The sequence below is a fragment of the Bactrocera oleae genome, chromosome 2 (genome assembly GCF_042242935.1).
Source record: "Bactrocera oleae isolate idBacOlea1 chromosome 2, idBacOlea1, whole genome shotgun sequence".
Taxonomy (NCBI): Eukaryota; Metazoa; Arthropoda; class Insecta; order Diptera; family Tephritidae; genus Bactrocera; species Bactrocera oleae.
In genome coordinates, this window is record NC_091536.1 from 62,117,682 (window position 1) to 62,130,436 (window position 12,755).

At 34.8% G+C, this 12,755-nt stretch overlaps 1 protein-coding gene across 1 annotated transcript in view; it reads right to left on the reverse strand.

The window, feature by feature from the left end:
- Positions 1-568: 568 nt before the first annotated feature.
- Positions 569-12,755, reverse strand: part of Nuak (Nuak family kinase 1) — a 116,205-nt gene continuing 104,018 nt past the window's right edge. The window contains exons 16-17 of the mRNA XM_036368845.2: positions 4,132-8,380; positions 569-4,065 (exon numbers count right to left, since the gene is read on the reverse strand). Coding sequence (XP_036224738.2) covers positions 4,011-4,065; positions 4,132-8,380 — 4,304 coding nt within the window. The 3' untranslated portion in view covers positions 569-4,010. The remainder of the gene's footprint in view (positions 4,066-4,131; positions 8,381-12,755) is intronic.

The window sequence follows — 12,755 nt, forward strand, 5'->3', positions numbered from 1 at the left end:
TTTAAAGCTTTTATCAACCTTTATTTACATCAGATGTAAATTATTCGTATCAACTCAATTATGTTCGCTTATGAGTAGTTACTGTTATTAGAGTAATATATAGTTTTAAATTTTCAAATAGTGGTGTTTCGTTAGACACAAAAGCCTACTTAAAGAAAGTTTTAACCACTGACTGTAATTATGAGATAAGTAATTTGCTTTATAAAAGGAAAGCTCACATACTAAGTCGAATATAGTATATAGAGAAAGAATGAGATAGTACTATTCTGTACTATTCTGAAATTAAAAAGAAAGTCCTAAGTGGATCTTGCATTAACATACTTGTATTGTCAATCTGAATAAAGCGGAAGGATTATTAAAATATCACAACAATAAATAAGCGCAAGCGACTGCTTTAAAGAACACGAAGAAATAAAAAGAAATTTTTACTCTTTTCAGCCTTAAAGCTTGGAGCAAAAACATACTTTCTCAGTTGCCCTAACAATTATCCCTTTAGGAAATTCTGTACCTCTAAAGATCCTATTTTAGATCATATATATTTTATTTATTATTAATGAAACACAAAAAGTTCAAATGAATGTAACAAAAATGTATTTTTTTATTTAATAGATGCTTCTTGTATTTCCAAAAATGAGAAATAACGCAATAGTTCTATGTGTATATATGGATACATGGAAGTCTAAATAGTACATTTTTTATCATACAGATTTTTTAAATGTTTGAATAAGTTCTCTTTTGTGGTTGCAAGCAGGGACGTTTTTCAATATAGCTGCTAATTACAAAAGTATTTAATTCTGTAATTTTAGTTGTTAATTGTTAATTAAAGTTTCATTTCTATTGTTTGCTTACATTTCTTATATTGCTAGTTTCAACAGTTTGAAATTTGTTCTAACAAGTTTTTTAGTTGCCCACAAAAAAAATAAAATTCAATATTGTTTCATTCTCATTTATTTTTTGAAAAATAAATAATATTTTTTTATTAAAAAATTCTCTAAACAATATGCACTATGAGTAATAGTAAGTGTTTTTTGTTATTAAAATAAACAACTGCGCGCATTTTAGTAGACTTTTGTTACTAAGTAAATATAATTTTATTTATGTACTTTTATTTTTTTTGTTTTTTTTTTATTCAAAGAACTTGGCAACTGTGTAATGTATGACTTCTAGTTTACTCTTCAAATCCATTTATATTCTATTGTTTAATATATATTCAATTAACTATTTCTTAAATTGTTTTATATAGTTTTTTTTATTTTTTATTGTTTTTATATTATATTTAATTTTTATATTTACTCTTAACTACATTTTCACTAAACAAGTAGCTACGTTTTTCATGTATACCGTGCCATTAAGTACGCATACAGTTCAAATCTAATAATTTTCCTTACAATTCCATTGTTAAAGTCTATCAGCCTGTTTTGAATTCATACGTATTTGTTGCATTCGTTTCGTAAATTCGCTATGCGTATTCGCTGTTACTAAAAGGGGATATTCACACGACATATACATATTGTACGTACAAGTCTTACACAATTACATTACCAGTGTGTCCACCTACCAACATTTTTCATTTATTTACGATTTTAAATATAATAACATTAACATTTCTATGATTTAACAATTTTCTAATTCCGAAATAAATATTTGTTTTGTAGTTTTAATTTCTTAATAAAGTTTGAGTGTGATTTTACAAGCATACACATTTATTCATACTTTTGGCATTATAGTTTTTTAATTATTTTTGTATTTGGGATTTGGGTGCGTGCTCGGTCTAAAAAATCAGTTCTTCTCAAAATTCACGACAAATTCCATTTACGCCGACTGCTATCTGGATGTGCCCGTAAAAAACTTTTATTACCGCGGTTTTTCAAAACATTTTCTTAAACTTTAAAAATGGTATAAATTTAGAAACGATGGTATATGTGTGTTTTTGAGAGCTTTCACGCCTTTTTTCGGATGCTAGATATATCGCTTAATACAAGCCTTATCTGTTCCAAATTGCGCTTCAGTTTATTACGATATTTTCGCAGTCGTGTCAAATAATTAGTAGTTGGAAATAAAAATTATCACAAAAATTTATTTTTATAATCACAAGCTTTCACAATTTTCAAAATTTGTAGATTTTAAAGCTTTTAATTTTTCGAAGTGGTAATAAGAAATTAAAATTACCAAAAAAATGTATTAAAATGGTTACTTAACATCTTTCACAGTTTTTAAAGTTTGCAACTTTTAAAGTTTTTAAAATTTTTGGAACTTTCTTTATTCAAACAAGTCGTTTTTTTCAACAACAGCAAACGAACTACTGAAATTAACAACTTCTAATCAGGAGTTTTTAAAAGCTTCTCTCTATTAACAAATTTTTTTCACCAGTTTGCTAAAGGTACATTTGTAGTGAGTATATTCTAAATATCGCTTCTGCTATGCACGTCTACTCTTGGAAAGCTTTCCCGTTTTTGTTAATTTTCTTTTCATTTTTTATTGGTTGCTTTATGAGGCATTTACACATTTTAAAAGTATATTTCCCAAATATTTATAAGTTCACACTCTTCTCCGACGCTTCAAATAATTAAATACAAATAAAAGCTATTTCTGTCTCTCTTTCCAATTCATGCAACGCTCTAAAAACATTTAAGTCAAGTTCTTCAACATACGTTTTATTTAATAATTTATAGTTGTTTAAACACCCAAATTATTTTCCAAAAAGAGGCACTTTTTAAAGGTTCTATGAGATAATGAAAACCAAAAAGTTTTTGATATTTGAATTCAAATTGTATTATTGTTCTTTTAAGTCAGTCATTATTAATATAGTATGTAGCTGTTTATTCATAGTTCATATCGTAATCATAATTAGTCTATTAATTTAATAAAAATAGTTATTAATCGCTTTTGTTACTACTTAATTTTTCTAAAGATTTCTAAATGTAAATAATTCACACCGAAATCTATACGTTTGCCTAACTCTCTGCTGGAAGCTCAATGCGGTGAGACAAAAGAATGGAAATTGTTTTGGCAACTCACTGATTCCATAATTTGTACTACTAACTGGGAGCTTTCATTTTTTTTAGGGTATACAATATATTTCTTATGTTTCGAAGTTTAGATATTTTTCCAAATTATTAGGCAATTTCAATAATACAATATGCAACTTCTAATGGCAGTCAACTTTTTCTATACAATTCGTTACTATAATCTCACCTAATAGGGTATATTACATACCAGGAAAAGAAATTTTTTCATTTTGTCGATCTCTACGCGAATCGTAGTAAACCAAAAGGTTTTGACTTCTTTGTGAAATCCGGTGGATCTGTCTAGTTATGAACAATCCTAAAATATGTCTATTTTGAAGCAAGCAATAAAACTTTTATTGAATAATGTTAACTAACTTTATTTAGTAAATTGAACTCAATTGCCTTCTAATTACTCAATTAACTAACCAATCGATTATACTGATGCGTAGTTATAGATGGACTTGTCTAAATGAGTTAAAGTGGTGTACAGAAGAGAGAAGCTTAGCAGTATGCTTTTCGCAAATAAGGCGAAGGAAGACACAGCTTGCAATTAATAGGGTTTAATAATAGAGAATTATCTTTGATACTTATTTGTACTGAAACATGTTGTGTGTATTAATCAATCGTTTCAATACTCTTTCCATCCCAAAAGCAACTATTGAATTACAAGAATTCCCTCACCAGAAACCCTTAATAACTGTCAAGACGAAGCGTCTACATACATGTGTATATTTATCCTCGGTGTGAATCAGACTTAAGTAAGTGTACGCCATACATACCTACATATTGTATGTATATGTGGTAATTAAATTAGTTTCTTAGTAAACACTATTTGTCGTAGTAGATCTAAAACTTATTTCTAATTCGTGTTGAGCATTCCTGCAGTTTCTTGTCGCTACTAGCCCTTGAGGACGCCGACGACGAGGCGGTATGCGTGCTGCTTCCACGATTCCGTTTTGAGTAATAGCAGAAGATACAGAAACCATTCTGCGGTGTTGTACATCAAATGTTTGTAGGACTGCGTGTGGCCGACGAGGTTCGATAACGGGAACTTGATCTAGAAACCGTTAGGAAATGCAAGATTAATAGCGAGCCACGAATTGTTGTAAGTACTATAACTTACCTCGAAATACTTGAAGTGTAGTCCCGTACTGGCGTGCGCGCTTCTCGTCTAAAACTACTGACACCGGCTGTCGACGGAGAAGATGTTGTAGGATCGAGCAGTGACATGGTGCGATGATCGTAGGCGCGTATAGGTCGCCGACCCACCGTCGCGTAACCATCCAAAGTGGAATTGGTAAGTGTAGCACCACTGGGCAGAGTGCCATTGAATGTATATGAGGAACGTCGTTTTGGGCTGTAGGTATTGTAGTAGGTGCCACCAACACCTGTACCGGCGCCAATGCCGGTACCTACACCCATACTCAAGCCACTGGTCGCCGAAAATACTTTGCTCTCGTAAGGACTTGAACTGGCAGATGGCTTGTATCGTATTGGCACGCCGCTATTTAGTGTTATATAGTCGCTGTCGGCAGTGGAGCCATAACGCTTGCTGATCAATGAAGGTGATGTGGTTGGCCGTATATCGTTGAGGCTTTTACGCGGTTTTGTGATGTTGGTTGCATAATCGAACGGCGCTTTGTAAATGGGTGGTTTTAATTCAGTGCCGACTGGACTTAACTTCAATGGTCTGAAGAACTCTTGTGTAATGTCTGGCGATTTGGCGCGTTCGTTGGGGTTTAGTTTGTTGCTGGAACGCGCTTTAATCGCGGCCTGTTGCTCACGATAGTAGTCGCGCACTGCACTCGGTCCGACAATGCTACTCGTGCGCTTAGGTTTCTTATCGTTAAAACGGCAGTAGAAACTACGACGTTTGATGCGATCAATAACGCTCTCATTTGGATCGGAGCTTTCGCCACGTGTGGGTGATGAGAGTTGCGATGCACGTGAGAGACGCGAAACTGTTGGTGAAGGTGAAGCGTGTAGCATGTAGTTATCTTCCGAACACACAGACCAGTTATCGAAATAGAGCTCAGGCTCTTCAGTTGGCGATAAGAACGTCGAGGTCGAGGCACAATCATCCTGATAACTACGCGAGTCAGAAGAGTAATTAGCAATGTTCTCAGTAGATGGTGTAAGTAAATGATTTCGATTTATCTCGTGTGTCGACGAGGTGCGATAACCTGATGTTTGCGAGGTCTGCATTGATGAATTATTATTAGTCATATATGAGTTATTATTATTAGTGACGTTATCCATGGATTGTTGGCTGGAGCTGTTATTTGACGAACTGTTCACTGCTCCAGGGTAAGGTGGCAGATTCGAGTAAATGCCATTACCGTTCATGTAGGTCGCTTTTATGTTGTTGCGATTCGTTGTAGTATTGTTATCAATTTTATCCAGTTTCGTAAGATCTAACATGAGTCCCTTCCGTTTGTCTTTATTGCCCTGCGTTATTTCCTTGTTCGACAATACGACATCCTTTTCATCCCGGTTGCTCTTGGGTTTCTGTAGTGCTACGGCGTCCTGTAAACATTCGACGCACTGCTTTTCTTCTGCTTTAACGGTAAGCGTCGATGCGATTTCACAGCTACATTTGGCAGTAATCTCTGGTTTCCGTCCAGAGCTCAAGTTCGTGCCAATAGCGGCTGAAATGCTATTGGAACGATGACATTCGCCCGTATTTTGGTAGATGGGCGACGGCGAAGTTTCACGAATCTGACGTTCAATATTACTGGTAGAACGAGTGCTTTGCACGCGCCGCTCCGCGCCATTCACATCCTTATCACTACGCTTAAACAGCCCTAACACCCGGTTAACTGCATTCTTATTAAACGTACCGGGCATGTTTTCTACGCTGACGGCGCGCTTGATGTAGTTTGTTTCGGTTGCGGGCCGTGATCGTGGTACGGAACGCTCACGTAATGAACGGATTACTGCATCAATTCTCGAGCGCTTATCCGATTTTGCTGGTTTCTCCTTCCCTTCACAAGTGATACCCAGTGGCTTAACGGTTGTATTATTTTCACCAGCAGTCTGTGAATTACCATCCAAAGATTTCTTCTTTTTAAGTAACGTGGATTTATCCTTTACTTTATCTGGTGACGAACTTTCTGGTGACTTTTTCTTTACTACCGCGCCATTGGCCGAAGAAGTGGGACTGGAAGTTATGCTCTTTTTTTCTTTACTCATAGCAGAATCGCGAAGTTTTTCAAACTTCTGGCCAATAGCGTAGAGTAAGCCTTTACTCGGTTTCTTTTCGGGAGATTTTTCTTTAACCACAAAACTTGATTCCTTACAGTTGTCCGCCGGCGTAATCGTTGTTGCTGGCGTCGGAGTTGTGGGTGTGACTGGCAGTGGTTGTGCTAATTTAGATTTTTTGGAAACTTTCACGATTTTCTTAACAGTGGTAGGTTTATTATCACTCGAAGATGAAGTCTCGATAGTGCCTCGTGATGTTGGCGTGTGTGGTTCGAACTTCTCTTCAACTGCTAGTGGTGGCGTTGAGTTTCTCACTCTACCCTCGGCTATTGCTGGGATTGCTGCGCCACTACGTGTAACTTTCCTCGATTCCTTCGGAGGTGTGAGCTTTGAGGCTGGGTAACTCTTAGGTCGTATCAGTCGGCTTTCTCGAGTAGCGTTGGACGCCTCTAAAGTTGAATCTGCAGTCATTTCTGGTATAGTGCTTGGTTTATTAGGTAACTTGGGCGTCAAAGTACTTGGCTCTTTGGTTGGATACGATTTAGGTCGCTTAAGCTTAGATTCTCTCCTTGACTGTTCTATTTCTGCTGGTGTGAGTATATTATCTTCTGTTGTACTCGAATTAGCGGCGGCAGCTTCATTTAAAGTCGTCTTTGTGGTTTCAGTCTTTCTCACGATCTTTTTCACTTTCTTCACTACAGATGTGGTAACGGTCGCATCCGCATCTGTACTAGATTCCGTAGTGTTGGACTTATCTTTAGGTTTTATCTTTTTAATTTTCTTAATTGTAGATGAGGACTCTTTCTCTTCAATTTCCGCACGGTTACTTAGTCCCTCGACTACCGACTTTGTGGTCGTCTCAGAAGAGCGCTCTACCGAAATCTCTCTTGGCAATGCCGATCTTAGCTGCTGCTGTTCTTGCTGTGTTCGTGTAGCTGACAGTAATTGTAATTCTTCCAAAATTTTATCAGCCAGCTCATTCTTACGTAATTCCTCAGTCATCTCATGTGGACGCGACAAACTACGTCGGTTATGCCTAATTGTCTCCTGAGATGAACTGCTACCCGGCTGATACTCTGAATATATCTCCATGCTTTTATTACGCACATGTTTCGGTTCCGTTTTCAGTGGTATACCTGAGCTTTCCGCATTGGGTAAGCTATTTTTACGCGACAGTGCGTCCTCCGCATCAAAACTGGTGTAATTACCGCGCTCTCTACTCGGTTCACGTGATCTTTCTCGTATTTCACGCAACACAGTTTGAGTCTCACGTTCACGTTGTTTCTTTTCACGTTGAAACGGATCCTCATCGAGTGGTTCATCGAAAAAGTCTGGTCGCAAAAATCGTGAGATGCGTTTCTGCGAAGATCGTCTACGCAATGAGCTGTTACCACTGTCTGCTGATATAATAGGCGGTGACAAACAACCACTTGGTGGACGCCCTTGCGCAGAACCGATTGTCTCACGTGGTATACCTAAAGTGCTATAACGTTTTTGCGGCGACGCAGAACCACTTTCGGTATATGAGTCTTTAGTCGGCGTTTTATTAAGATATGGTGAGTAGTATTTGTAGCGATCATTGATGTCAGTTGTATAAGTGGAACACATCGATTTACCGTAATCATCACGGCAAACACTGCTGCTGCGGCTTTTTGACACCACATCGCTCGAAGACGGAATACTCGATTCGTAATCGTAACGCGTACGACTGAGACTGCGTCGATATACGGGATCATAGTGTCGACGTTCGCTGCTATCTGTACTACGTTTGCTCGTTGTGCTACTGCTGGCGGTCTCTTCGGCGATATTCTCTTTAAGATCCTGTCCACCACCGGTGTGTAACACACCACGTCCGCCACTTTGACTGCGCTTATAAACTCTTACCGGTGCGGTTTGTGTACCGCCTTGCATACTCAACGTGCGTGACAGTTTGCGCGCCTGTGTTGGCGGCAATTTGGCCAGTAGTTGCTCTTGGAAGCATTTCGGTAGACCAGGTGTGATGCTGGATAGCGTTTCAAGATCCTTCTTGCTCAAACGTAGACGCGAAAGATCTAAGTCAGCCAAATCAAGTGGCTCATCCGCGGCTATGGCTGGCGTTGCCTGACCATCAACTGTGCTACTTGGTTCGGCGATAGTAGTCGGACGGCCAATTTTGGTTGGCCCCATTGTACCTGGAAAATAAATAAATGTGTTAAATGGCAAAAAGGCGCGACGAATAAGCATTAAGAAGGCTTCATTTAATGTGATGTAAGATTTTTAGGTGGATTCTTAAAAATTATTGCAACACGTTAAGCTCAAATGTACTTACCGGTTAGCTTGATATTTGCATTGAGAAATTGTTATTAGATTCTTCTACAATTGTTGATATTGAATAATATATATTAAGCTAAGGGTTGAACTATAATTCATACTACACTAAGCTGCAGTGTTGAGAACTATAAGACGGTATTACGAAATATAAATAACCTACTCAGGACATACTTACTAGACAAAGGGGTCATTGGATAATTGAGAGTTGTATAGATTGAATAGATTAAACTATGCACCTATACACAGCTTTGAGAGGGATGTTAAATACTTACGAACTTAACAATAACATCACTTTCACTATATTTTATTGAATATTAGACGAAGGTCGGAGGATTTAATTAACGGATATAAGCATACAAATCTCTTATGCGTTAGTTGACATAATTTTACCAATATTTTATTATACGACTATCAAAGCTTTCAAAAGTTGTGTATCTAAACTCGAGACTCAAAGAGTGAAAACATATTTGAAAACGTAAAAACATCCAGAGACTGCATTAGTCCGGATCTAAGTTGCAGTCAAAAACAGTGCTCGGTTGATAAATGTAGGGTCAAATAATCATCTAAGAGAGGTAAGTTAAGAAAATCCAATAGCCTTATTTGCAACTTTTAAGTGATTACTTGAAATAAAAGAGAACCGATTTACTTCCCAGTAGAGAATTATTTCTTATTAATATGGCTCTCAACAAATAGCATTTTAGCGAGTTTTGCCATTTAGCTCACATTTTTATTAAACCGAATAAATTTACCCACCTTATGTTTGTAGATGGCTAAGAACTTTCATTAGTAACTATGCCTTTAAATAAATATATTTCGTTGATTCCAAAAGGGAGGACGGGAAATTAGACGTTTTTTTTTACAAAGGAACGGATATGTTTTCTTCCGGAATTTTTTTTTTTTGAAAATTTGGGATGTGAAATTACCGATTTTCAATCATTGTTCGTTTCGTTTTCCAGATTTTTTTTTTATAAAATTCTCATTACTTATTTCTTCCCAGTTTCTCCTAGCTTTGTATCTCCTTCTCCTCTCTCTTTCTCTCTCTATCTCTTTCTCGTAAGCTCTGCACTTCTAACTTTTAATGAGTCCCTTGTTATACCCAGATAAAAATATTGGAGACAGTATTCAAGAATATTCTTGTACATATATATATATAGGTATATATACAAGGCCGCCGAAAGAAGGACCATGCTCAGGGTCAACCGTGGGCCACCTCCCTACAGGAATGTTAGTAATACTTTATAAGTTTTATTAACTATCTTCCCACTTACTACTTCAATATTTTGGAACAATAAGTCAACTACGACGTAATGCTTTATGATCTCATCACATCTGTATTAAATTTTCTTTCTTTTTGATGTTGGGTGGAACAGTTTTGTTTTGTATGATTTTGAAAATCAATAATGTATAAATCAGTTCATACAAAGACTTCTAGTCTAAAATATTGTTTCAGACTATACTAGCAAAACTTGACAGTTAATAAGAAGACAAAATCATCCTATTCAAACATTTATTTATCTATCTAATAAATGAACAAACGGTTATTTTGAAATCTGTTGACTATCTTGATTAAGTTTATGATTTATTCTATTTAAAATTCCCCAATCTTCAATTCTTTTGGCGGTAGCGAATGCTTCGTTAATAGTCTGGAAATCCAACACCTTGGCTAATTCAGGTTCTAGGCACAGTGTAGCTAGTTCTGAAATCCTGCCCTGTGACGAGCATGATCGATGAAGGTTTTTTATCCTTGCTAAAGCACTAAACGAACGTTCACCACTTGAAACAGAAACGGGTAAAGTGCAAAATATTCACAAAGCGATGCAAATATTTGGGAAAAATATTCCTAATTTTCGTGCATTGACGGCATTCAATATGTTATATAGAGTAAGACGAGTTTAAGAATTTGTCTGAGGGGAATTGCTTCATTGGACGACTTATCAGTCACTAACAAATCTTCTCTTCATTCCACAGTTTCTTTTTTAAAGCATAATAATTTTTAACTATTCATTAACATAATAAAATAAATGTATTTGTATACCCCTTAATGCTATAAGAAATGCATCTGTTAAGGGTATTAAAGCTTCGGGGCCTCCGTCAACGTTTTCTCTTGTTTTCTCAATTTCTTGTCACCCTTGTAGGTATACCGTTTTCAGTTGTTGCTAGTGTTACCACATTTAACTCAATATCGGAAACTTACACGAATTATCTTAATATAAAAAAACTTACCTGTTTTCTCAGATTTTCGACACACATGCCAAAGGAACAAACGTTCTCTGCTTGCTGGAAATATATCAAATTCTTTGCCGAGCAATGCAACCAGAAGAATGTCTTTCTAAATCAGAAAGTTAAGCACATTCCATAGCATTTGCAGCAATGCAAGAACACTTCAAGGTCACATAGCACAACAAATTTGGCAAAAACTCACACTGTTAACAGCTACATACATGTTCAGTTGCAAAACACAAATTGCAGGAGCGGAAAGCAAGTGCAGCAATCGGGTTTGGGGCTTCAAACACATGCTTGAGCCAACAAGTGTTAAGCATTAATGAGGGTAAAAATACGAATAAATGTTTTGTACGATATGCCATAAAACATAAATTAGATTAAAAAATTAAGAAAACAAAATAACAAAAAAATTAATAATAAAAAACATAAATAACTATAAAAAATTAAATTAGATTAAAACATTTTTTAAAAAATTAAATTAAATTTGAATTGAAAATAAAATGGCAAAAAAAATTTTTAAATGCAATTAAAATTAAACCAAAATATAAAAATATTTAATTAACAAATTGCTTTTTATATTCTAAAATTAGTTTTACAATTTTATTGTTTCTTGCTTGTTTAAATCATTCGTACTACATTATATAAAAATATATAAAAAATAAAGCATATTATGTATTATAATTATATAGTATATGTATATAGTTTTATGTACTGTGTTCATGTTGTTGGTTTTTGTTATTTTCAAAAAAAAAATTTTTTTTATGAATATACAGTTACAGTTATTTTTTATATAATTCAATTAAATTGTTTAAGGCGTAAATATATAAAATTAGCAAAAGGGGTAAGGAAATATATTGCCTCTTCAATAACTCGCTGCTAGCTGCTTCCACGTTGTTTGTGTGGAATTGCAAGCGTGTGTGTGTGTAGGTGTAGGCATTTGAACGTATTGTTGGTTTTGAATTACTTGCTTGATGAATATATAAATTTATACTTGATTGTGCTCAGTTAAACTGTCATTCGCTTTCAAACATGCTGATTAATGAATAGTTGTGTCCTCTTTTCGGCCAAAAACTTTTGTAATAATAATAGTACAATTACATAAATGCATATAAACAATAGAAAATGTATGCTTATATGTATACACTTATGTATATATATAAAATTTCTATAGCGTAGTAGGGTAAATTATATAATTTTACAAAATATAGTCGTAAATATTTTTGTGTTGTGGAAGAAGCGCAAACTATGTAGTTTTTTTTCTTTGCAAATATGTTTAGGTTATATTTATCTGCATAATATTGCTTGGTAAACTATTAATGCATTGCTGGCTTAAGGTTTTAATTCAAATATTCACTGTAAAAGAGGTAGAAAATATCAAATTAATTAAAGTAAAATTAGGGAAAAAATCGATCACTGATTTAACTGTGGCCACAAGAAATAACATCTAAACTCAGATGTGAGATATTTCAGAATGGCGTTCAAATTGGAGCACAACACATTTTATATGCTTTAAAACGCTTATAAAAATTGCTAATTCGATATTTGCTTAAGAAATAAAACAGTTTTTTTGTTTTCGAATATTTCGATAGTCTACACCTTTAAAAATAACTTACTGAGATTTTAAATGCATATTTTTAATATTTTTTGAGTTACAGCAGTCTAAAGCGTAGCCGTGTTATTTTTCTTATGATTATTTTTATATGTTTCTCTGTATAATGACCTACCAGTTTTTCGGTGAACCATCAACTAGTTTTTAAGAAAATTTCAAACTTTTCTTTCAGAGTCTGTTATTTTGTTAAATTTAAATTTTAAAACATCTCAGAAGTTTTCTTTAAAAATTAAGTTCACAAAAATCAGTTTGCTTGTTTTTTCCTGCAGCCACAGTCATATGGTTAGTTGAAGGTAAAGTGAAAGCAGAAAATAATAAATAATGTTATGCATATAAATTATAAAATTTTGTAATTTTACTTAATTCATAAAAATGGTAATTCTGTATGTATCAAATAACGAAAA